At 41.3% G+C, this 10,902-nt stretch overlaps 1 protein-coding gene across 1 annotated transcript; it reads left to right on the top strand.

Moving 5' to 3' along the window:
* Positions 1 to 3,226: 3,226 nt before the first annotated feature.
* Positions 3,227 to 9,823, top strand: LOC124287259 (loganic acid O-methyltransferase-like). Its single transcript, XM_046723755.1, has 2 exons — positions 3,227 to 3,295; positions 6,554 to 9,823. Exon 2 carries the CDS (start codon positions 6,662 to 6,664, stop codon positions 7,793 to 7,795), a length of 1,134 nt encoding a protein of 377 aa, XP_046579711.1. The 5' UTR covers positions 3,227 to 3,295; positions 6,554 to 6,661; the 3' UTR covers positions 7,796 to 9,823.
* Positions 9,824 to 10,902: the final 1,079 nt, after the last annotated feature.

The raw sequence follows: 10,902 nt of genomic DNA, 5'->3' as shown, positions 1-10,902 counted from the left end.
GCTGCGTAAAACTAAACTCAGTCACCCATTAAATCCCCGATGCTAGATATACCTGCCACTATTTACCTTTGTATGAAGAACAATTTACCAAACAAAAACATATTCCACTTTTAAATACATTATTTGTGAGAACTGCTGTACATTTAGAATAGTGATGGGGCCGGTGGAGGTAGCCTAGTAACACCGAAGACCCGGGTTCGATTCCCCACTTTCGTACTATATATGAAACCCATTTCTGGTGTTCCCCGCCGTGATATTGCTGGAATATTGCTAAAAACTAACCAACTAAGGAACGAACGAACGAACGAACAAACGAACTAAAACGAACGAACGAACTCGGATATATAGTGATGAGTTTGCACTGTGAAACTGTTAGTCATATCTCATTGTAACCTGTAAATAGAACAATGGCCCTTATCGGAATAAAAACGGTGTCACTATGATTTAGACACGTTCAAAAGTAACTTCGTATTCAAGGCACTTCGACCTACAGTGTGTGTGTCTGAATACATTAGTCTGGATTTATGCAAGTTTTTCAGTGCAAGTTCAAAGACATAGCATGCGGTGGTTGAACAATGAGATCCAACTCGGACTCCTTATATACCACATCCGCCCCGGACAGTTCTTGTTTCCGATATCAAGTCAGGGCAGCAACAAGTACCATCATCTCACTTCACGTGACCAGGGCCACAAACCGCCTTCTTCCGCTGTCGGGGCAGATTCACAGATTCACGGATTCACCAGTTCGACTAACGGGATCGGGTGGTCACCCTCGCTGACTTGGTTCATGCATGTCATTGTATCCCAGTTGCGCTGAGCGGTGCTCATGATGTCGATCACTGGATTGTCTTGTCCAGACTCGACTATTTACAGATCGTTGGGATAAACCTGGAAAAGAGTGCGGCGTAAAACAACAAACAATCATACCACAGGAAAAAAATGTACAGATTATTTGAGTAAAGGCTTTAAAAAATACCTTGCGATTAGGGACGACAAAAAACAGTTATCAACGGTACTCGTACGTCTGCAATACACACACACACACATACACACACACACAAAATAGGGTTGAAAAAAATACGAAATCGCTGATATCGGTCGGCAGAAGAATAAAACGCAAGAGCTGATTATTTTCAGATTGATAGCCTGTAAAATGGAATGGAATCATTTGCAAATTATTTCATTAATATACGAACTTGGAATAAACTGAATTTATGTGTTTATCTCCCCGAAAATGACGAGAAATCCTTGACCTTTACCTCCGCGTGGGCGATTGGCGGTCTGTTGCAGATGACCACCGGCTGACGGCTATTAACATCAATCAGGTCTGAATCATCCAGCTTAGATTGCAATATATAAATGGAGCGACCTTTAAACATTCATGGTTGGAAAATTCTGTCCTAAATACACACCGACACACATAATTATACACCAATATAATATAGCTTTGTTGAATAAACTACCGGACAAAAGGAACTTGTCACTTTTAAAGTGATTGCATAATAGACAAAATCACTGGTAAAGGTTTGAACCCAAGCAGAAAACATTCGCCCAAACGCAACATTGTCCCGATAACAACGCACCTGTCCGAAAACTTCGTACGAATCGTGCATTTTTAAAACGTGAAAAACGTAATTGTGGGACATTTGTCCAAATGCATGTGCATAATTGAGTCCCATCCGGGATTCGAATTCACACCCTCAGAGTCAGGCACCTAATAGCCAGCACACAAAGTCATCCGCCTAATTAACCTGCTCAGCCACCGCGACTTCCACAAAATGGAAGTATTCAGATTTAGGCGAGAGCGGTGGGGCACCTTTATAGCGGTGAAAGCGTTGGCTCGTCACGCCGAAGACCTGGGTTTAATTCCCAACATTGGTACAAATATGTGAAGCCCATTTCTAGTGTCCCCCGCCGTGGCATTGATGGAATATTGCAAAAGGCGGCGTAAAACCATACTCTCTCACTTTCCCAGATAGTATTCCGACGTTGCTCCGACGGTCAAAAAGACGTTGGGCCAACGATTGGTCAACGTCAGAATGCTAACTGGGTTTTGTATCGACGAGACACTGTATCAATCCTGTTGGTACCATCACGATATACCATCGTTCTATCATTTCCAAGTTGCAATATGTCGTAAGCATGATAGTTACGTTATTGTGAGCAGTGTGCGAAATAGTTTCCTAATTTTGCAACCAAGTCGGGCTAGCTATGCCTGAAAGTTACTAGCCCAAAAAATATTTCACTAGTCCAAAATTTGAATGTAGACACGGGATTCATCATTAAACTGCTAATATGATGAACATTTTTATCAGGCCATAATCTTGCATGATTTCAAAGTGTGTTCTAACAAGTCAGAGAGAGTGATATATTTACAAAATGACCCCTTGAAAATCCACTAGCCAGTCCGGCCGGTGACTGTGGAGATTTACTGGTCCGACTGGATTTTTACTAGCCACGGGCTAGAGGGCCAGTGACCATATTAGTTTTTTAGCTCTAATGTCGAATCTACGCCCTGTTTCGATTCTATATTACATATTAACTGTTTGAGATATAATATCAGGCAATGACAACCTTTGTTCTAAAATATACAGAATGGATATTGTGGGCTAGCAAATATAGTATATGCCATCTGGTTGAAGTTTAAAGTTTAACAGCTCCAAAGGATAAGACAAACGTTGTATTTGACGACCACAGTTACATGGCTTCTGTTTAGTCCACGGTGATATGCTTGTGAAAATATTGTTCCACTCGATGAAGGTGAATAAAAAATGTCCAGTTAGTAAAGAGATTTATCAAAAATGCTGAAGCATAATTGATGGCACAGCCATGCTGTAAATTATTAGGGAAAGTCTATTTTATTTTCCCTCGACGTAATAATTAGATTGAAATGGTTAGATTTTGTATTTGAGCAGTTAAAATGAACGTACATGTTAAGAGACAGGTTAACGTGTTTGTGTTTTTTGTTGTTCAACGCCGCACCCAGCAAGGTTTCAGCTTTATGGCGTCGGTCTGTAAATAGCCGAGTCTGGACCAGACAATCCAGTGATCAACAACATAACCATCGATATACGTAGGATAGGTTGTCAAGATCACATCGTAATTTGGTTTGACTGTGTATGTTATGTTATAGTGGGGTTGGACTGTATGTCGTAGTTGAGTGGTCGTATGGTGAGGGCAGAAGAGATAAACATGTGACTATATAAGGTGAATGTCACGTGTAATAAGTGCAATCACGAGAGAGCACACTTACCGTATGGCTGGTTGAAGAAGTGGCTTGTTTTTATCTCTTGACGTGAGTAGAATTTGCGATTTTTTTGTAAATGTTTATAATTATGTATCGCGTTGCTTTATAATGTTCCATAATTATAGGAATGCACAGATAGCTCTGGTATTATGCTAAGAGTTCCCCCTGTTCCCCAGTCCCAAATAATGTTTATAAATTAATGCTCGTATACACTAAAACCATTAACAAAACCAAACAGAAAAATTACTAGAGAACTCACAAAAATAACTAAAACCCCCCAAATTAATTACAGTATATAGGGTCGAACCACCTTGCGTTACCTCTGTTAAACTGCGAAAGCAAGAATTGAGGGAACGGAAGGAACTCTTACCATAATGACTTTTCTGTGTGTTTAATAACGTCCGTTATTCTAAGTGAATGATTAGCATATCAAATATATTAATATTTGGGTAGTGTTCGGGACCAGTGCGGTCCTGAAGGACAAGTCAAAACATTGATTCCACAACAGTCTCGTTTCCTGTTGACTGGGTTCCGTCCTATTGCGCAACTTAGTACAATAGCAGTCCTGGATTCTGAGACAAATTCATTTAACTGGATACATAAATATTGATCAGTATTATTTGATACATCTAAGCACTTGTATATTGCAACACTACGCACCTTATAATCCTTGCAAACACGTCGTGAAGCGTGCTCTGTCGTATAGCGAGCACTGACAATCAGAAGCCTGGAAATCGTAGAAATCTCAAAACGAGGCTCTGCCGCTAGAAACGTTTGGCGGTGTGGTACGGACATTGTGCGTTACAGAACTACACTAAATAAGCGCAAAAAACACATAATAGGTGTAACCAATGAGCAGGATGCATTGTGAATCATTTTACGACCTCATCAAACTGGGGCAGTCTGTGACGTCTTAGTTAATGTCATGCTGCCTACACCTCGCCATAAAATATAGAAATACGATGTTATTAAAGTTTAAAATTGAAATTCATTTGTAAATGACATTTCCTTATGAAACAAGGAATTGGAATTCAGTGTAACCATAGTTGTTTGTGATGTTTATTTTCACTTTCACAAGAGAACATTCGGATAGGCTGAAAAGTAGGTCATTGTCTGAACAGCTTAATGAGACTCATGTTCGGTTTGGGAGTTCCAGTGTGGCCTCGCCTCACCTCGCCTCGCCTTGATTGACCAGTGGAGTCCTGTAAGAGCGGGTTCCTGTATGACCTCGTGTCGCCTTGATTAACCAGTGCGGTCCTGTAAGAGAGAGCTCCAATGTAGGCTCGCCTCACCTTGACTGACCAGTGCGGTCCTGTAAGAGGGAGCTCCAGTGTAGCCTCGCCTCGCCTTGACTGACCAGTGCGGTCCTGTCAGAGGGAGCTCAGATGTAGCCTCGCCTTGATTGACCAGTGCGGTCCTGTCAGAGAGAGCTCGAGTGTGGCCTCACCTTGATTGACCAGTGTAGTCCTGTCAGAGGGAGCTCCAGTGTGGCCTCACCTCGCCTCACCTTGATTGACCAGTCTGGTCCTGTAAGAGAGAGCTCCAGTGTGGCCTCACCTTGATTGACCATTGTGGTCCTGTATGAGAGAGCTCCAGTGTGGCCTCACCTTGATTGACCAGTGTAGTCCTGTAAGAGAGAGCTCGAGTGTGGCCTCACCTTGATTGACCATTGTGGTCCTGTAAGAGAGAGCTCGAGTGTGGCCTCACCTTGATTGACCATTGTGGTCCTGTAAGAGAGAGCTCCAGTGTGGCCTCACCTTGATTGACCAGTTTAGTCCTGTCAGAGGGAGCTCCAGTGTGGCCTCACCTCGCCCCACCTTGATTGACCAGTCTGGTCCTGTAAGAGAGAGCTCGAGTGTAGCCTCACCTCGTCTTGCCTTGACTGACTAGTGTGTCCTGGCCAGGGTGTCCTGACGCGTGACGAACTGAGCTCAACATTACCGGTACCTGTGTCACGTCAAAATGTGGCAGTAAAAAACAAAAAAAATCTTTGCAAGATGACCTATGCACAGTGGAAGTGTATCGATTCTCATAAATTGAGAAATATCTACTTTCTGTAAGATTTGTGTGAACATCAACGGTTTTGAAAATTAACTGTGTAATCATTTTAAACTATTGTTTTGTGTGTTTTGTTTGGAGATATCGGTGCTGATTTGTCAGGTGTGTGAATTGATATGTTTGCGTATGATGAATGTGTAGTGAGTTGAGGATGAACCTTCGTGTCAGAAATAAATTGATATGATTGGTGTATGATGAATGTGTAGTGAGTGGAGGGTGAACCTTCGTGTGAGAAATACACTGATATGATTGCGTATGATGAATGTGTAGTGAGTGGAGGGTGAACCTTCGTGTCAGAAATAAATTGATATGATTGGTGTATGATGAATGTGTAGTGATTGGAGGGTGAACCTTCGTGTCAGAAATGAACTGATATGATTGTGTATGATGAATGTGTAGTGAGTGGAGGGTGAACCTTCGTGTCAGAAATAAACTGATATGATTGTGTATGATAACTGTGTAGTGAGTGGAGGGTGAACCTTCATGTCAGAAATCAATTGATATGATTGTGTATGATGAATGTGTAGTGAGTGAAGGGTGAACCTTCGTGTCCGAAATAAATTGATATGATTGGTGTTTGATGAATGTGTAGTGAGTGGAGGGTGAACCTTCGTGTCGGAAATAAATTAATATGATTGTGTATGATGAATGTGTAGTGAGTGGAGGATGATTTTTGTTGTCAGAAATAAATTGATATGATTGTGTATGATGAATGTGTAGTGAGTGGAGGGTGAACCTTCGTGTCGGAAATTAATTGATATGATTGTGTATGATGAATGTGTAGTGAGTGGAGGGTGATTTTTGTAAATTATTTTTGTGGTTTGCATTTCTGTTATAATTTAGAAGGTACGCATTTTTTCATAGGGATTATAGTTATATTGGTGATAACAATTTCCCTTACTTGCCTGTTCTACTGACAAGTATAAGGGGACAGAGAAGGATGGGAAGAACCTTGAAAATATGGTTCATTGTGGAATTCGTTTGTTGTCAGTCGTTCATCCATATCACATTCTTTGGCCTTTGTTTTTTTTGTCAATCCCAACAATCACCATCACCATGTAAACGTCCAATTGCCCGGCCACTTTATCTCCTTGCACTACTGCTCTCTCCCATTGCAATTTATACCTCTGTCATTTCACTCAATCGCTTTGTTCTATTGCAAAGTAGTTCTGCCATGGTTAAACATCCTTCCCATGTTGCGTATGAAAACTTTCAAATTAGTTTTGACATACTGATATTTTATTTCAGAAACCACATGTCACAGACAAGTCACTGAAGAAGAAAAAGACAAAAGTAACAGATTTCAGGAAATTGATTTTTTTCAGTCAAACAACCCTTCAACTGATTTAAACAGACATGTCGAAGAATCTATTCAATACAGGTTATATCCACTATGGTGAACCAGGGTCTGGCCATTATGGCTCAACACTTTCCAAGCAAACTGAAGAATTAACAAAGCCTGTGAGGGACAAGGTACAAGCTTTGGTGGAAGATATTCCTTTCAACGAGCCTGTTTTCAACATCGGTGACTACGGCGCAGCAGATGGGTCATCTTCGATGCCGTTCCTGAGGAATATACTGACGACTCTGAAAGAACGACACGGTCCCCAGTGTCAGTTCAATGTCATCTACGAAGATCGAGCCTTAAACGACTTCAACTCTTTGTTCAAATGTATCTCTGGATTAATTCCTGGCCATAAATCGTACCTTCTTGACATGGACAATGTCTTTGCTCTGGCATCTGGTGTAGACTTCTATAAGCAGTGTGTACCATCCAGCTCCATGCATTTCATCATGTGTATGGCCGCTGCTCACTGGTTGTCGAAAACACCGACTCTCTTCAAGGAATCAATTTATTTTAACCAATACAGTAGCGCAGAAGAAAAGAAAGCCCTACAGGAACAGGCTCGTTCAGACTGGGAGACGTTTCTCCTGATGAGGAGTAAAGAACTCAAGAAAGGAGGAGTTCTACTTGTCTCCGTGTCCTGCGAATACTTTGAGGAATCGAGATTTTGTTTGCAAAACATTATTTCTGTTTTGACAGAAGAGTGGAAGAGATTACGCAATTCGGGTACAATCACGAACGAGGAATTCATCAACACAAACGTGCCGTTTTGCCACTACAACATCAGAGATCTCAAAGCGCCGTTGGAAAATCCAGCATCTCCCGTTTGGATATCGGGTCTGCGTCTTGTTTCAGCCGACGTCGTCAAAGTCGAAGACGTGTACTACTCCGCCTGGAAGACAAAGAAGGACCAGGAGGGCATCGATGACAGGGAAGGATTTGCCAGGGCGTATGTGGCCGCCCACAGGAACTGGAGCAACTTTACATTCATCGCCGGGCTTTCCAACTCAAGGGCACAAGATGAGAAAGAAGAGATTGTTGACTGTTTTTTTGACACAGTGCAGAACCGGATAGCAATCATGAATCCATACACCTTCAAAGATGATATTTTTATGAACTACCTTATTATTTCGAAAGAATACTAGTTATTTCCTGGGTTGGCAATTAGATAATCTTGGGAGGATGTTGAGGGTTGAGGATTGGGTGAGGTGGGGTGGGGTGGAGTTTGGTAGTGTGGTTGAGAGGCATTGTTTTATTTTCCCCTTCTTATTGCTAAAGAAGGCTGGTTAAGTCTGGGGCACAAACATTTGTTTAATTCATGTGGAAGGTGATAGGGACCAGGGGACAAGAGTTGCGAGAGCTGAAAACATGTGAAAAAATAACCAATGACCTTGCATGCATTTTTCCTTAGTTAATGTAGACAAGAAAGTGTCGCTCGTTCACAGGACGAAAAACCAAGTACGTAAAGCCAGACGAGGAATATTAGATGCTTGATCAGTTCCTTATATAAAGCAACTACCAGCTTTACAATTCCCCCAATATTTTATAGCTGTATTACTCACCATCCAACCAAAGCCCAGTCAACTCATGTTGAGTATAAGGTGGTGGGTCTCTAAATTATCCATTATAAACAGGAACAATTCTTAGCAATAGCTCTTAACAAGGTAGTCTGATAGTCGGACTGGCAGCGTTGATGTCGATGTGGGTGGGGATAGGTGAACATTACTGGCCATTCTTCTCGAATACGTCATGCGTCTTACAAATTTCTTGCAATTCGACCAACACCTGATTGGTTGCGTTTCTCCTTCCATTGGCAAAACTATCCTTTTATGATTCAAATAAAACTACATTATTCGAAAGATGACATAACGTTAAATACGGAAATACAAATGCCAACTGTGGATAAATTCAAGGTTCATATCAACATCCAAGATTATGCCGTGTTTCAGCATGTCTTCATAAATAGTGACGTCATGATCTCGATCGCAAGAATCCAACGGGACTTAAAGTTAAAACTAGACAAAGGTGGTATCTTCCCATTATGACTACGCACAATATGGCTACTCCCATTTTGTCTATTCGTGAACATAAACATGGAGCACCCCTACAATTCATAATGCACTGTACCTGTATAGCTGATTACTCACAGTTTGTCTACTCTTTGAAATAAACCCATAAGGGAGACTCCCAGGGCCTGCCCATAATCTTTAGAAGCTAAGTGAATCAGGGATCTTGTGATCATTCTTTGTTTCTTTTGATATTTGGAGATAACGCCTCTGCTCGGATTAAAACTTTGTAAACTTATAGTACAGGTTGTTTGCTTTAAAATTTGGACATAATCCAATTAATGTTGCCGTGAAGATATTTCCGGTAACAGTACGGAATCCACATCCACAAAATGGAAGTCAAAATGGCCGCATGTCCTGTGTCACGTGGTCAGGACAATGAACACACAGTTCCTGGTCTGGAGCAGTTAAAATAGCGCGAGATCTCGTGAACCGGAACAGACATAACGGGAATGGACCGATTCAACTGGCACAAGCTTAACCACGGTCTGTCGACGGTAACAACTCAACAGTTTTGACCAGTTGCTGCGTGCCAGTACACCGTAGCCAGTAACTATATTTTTATGAGTTGTATTAAGTTATTTCTGTCGTTTTTCAACCCCATTGTGATCTTTCTGAAAATTGGTACTAATGGATGTGTCATTAAGTCATTTTGTATTAACACTACAAGCTTTATTACTGTTGCCCTTTCTTTGCTGTGAATGTGTTAGCACAGGTCCCGAAACTGCATATATAATGAGGATGAGAAAGAGCGCGGCGTTGCAAAATAACATCGCACTGTGTTGCAAGTGTGTTGCACTTGCTGAACTAACTCCAGTATCGGTGACCTTTGCTATAATATCCACAATGAACTTAGTTAAGCGCCCCCTGACATATCTCACGATTGAATGAGCCCCGATCGTAACCCTTGGGAGCATATCTGGGACATGATTGGTCGTCGTGTGCAAGAAAGCGATCCTCGTGTACAGAACCTGGCCCAATTGGAAGTTGCTTTACACGAGGAATGGCGTAGCCTGCCCCTTCAGAGGATCAGGAGGCTGACAGGGGGTATGGGGAGGAGAGTGCTAGCGGTCATACAGTCACGTGGACATTACACTCGGTATTGACCTTGAATCGTGTATGACACGCAAAATAACATTTACCAATATATTCAATATTAAACATTCCAGGGCCATACCTGTACAGACATGGTTTTGTATGAAAATCAGTGCTTCTTTGTTTTGTTTTCTTTTAAAAATGAGCAATTATCATAATAAAATCAACATGGATTCCAATCATTTTGTCGTTTTTGTGAGTCAAAGGTCCATGCGGGTTAGAGAAACTCATGTTTTTCCATCGAGGTCACCACGATAAGTTTTATGTTCGTGTTGAAAATCTATCATTGCAAAAAATCTGTTCTTTGTGTATAGTTGATTTTACGCACGTATCGGACATAAATAATTATGGCTGACTATTCAGGGGGATACAACTATTGCGATAGTGATAGTATATTGTGACCAACTATTGCAATACTATTGCAATAGGTTTTTTTCCTCCTTGAACTGTCTCATTAGAAGTCATTTCTCAAATGAATGTATAGTTTATATGAAATAAAAACAAGTTGAAGTAGTTTCAATCGCGGACAACTCTAATCAAAGTGAACCAATCTGGTACATTCCTGTATTTTGCGCTGCGTATTTATCAACGGAAGTCACATTACTAAACTATCCATAGTCACACATACTATCGATGCATCGATAGTGTTTCGTTTCTACAATCGATTGATTGCTATCGGAAACTCAACAATTGCAATCCATCAATTGTTCGATGTATCGTTACAGCCCTATAACAGTGTATGACATAAGGCCCGTCCGACCGCCCAAGACGGGCTAGATTTCTGACGGACGGTCAAAATGTACAGCAAGACAGCCCGATGGTCTGGTCAAAAATTTCGATGTTCCATACACCTGAGTAAATTCACCATATCTGGTCTGGTTAAATTCCATTTGGGCTAGTAACATTTTGAAGTTACCAGCCCTGATGTCTGGCTTGGTTTCTGGCTTATTTCATACATACGGGTACGAGAAAGACAGTCATTCACCTTTCACATCTCTGACGGTCTTTCTTATTCAGTATTCCTGGGACAACTTAACATTTATAGACGAAAAAGAAAGATGAAAATATTGACTATTTCTGTGACACAGTGC

Source organism: Haliotis rubra, unplaced genomic scaffold (assembly GCF_003918875.1).
Source record: "Haliotis rubra isolate DU_JTF1 unplaced genomic scaffold, ASM391887v1 Scf4, whole genome shotgun sequence".
In the NCBI taxonomy this organism is placed as follows: Eukaryota; Metazoa; Mollusca; class Gastropoda; order Lepetellida; family Haliotidae; genus Haliotis; species Haliotis rubra.
This window is presented reverse-complemented; position numbering and strand designations above follow the sequence as displayed.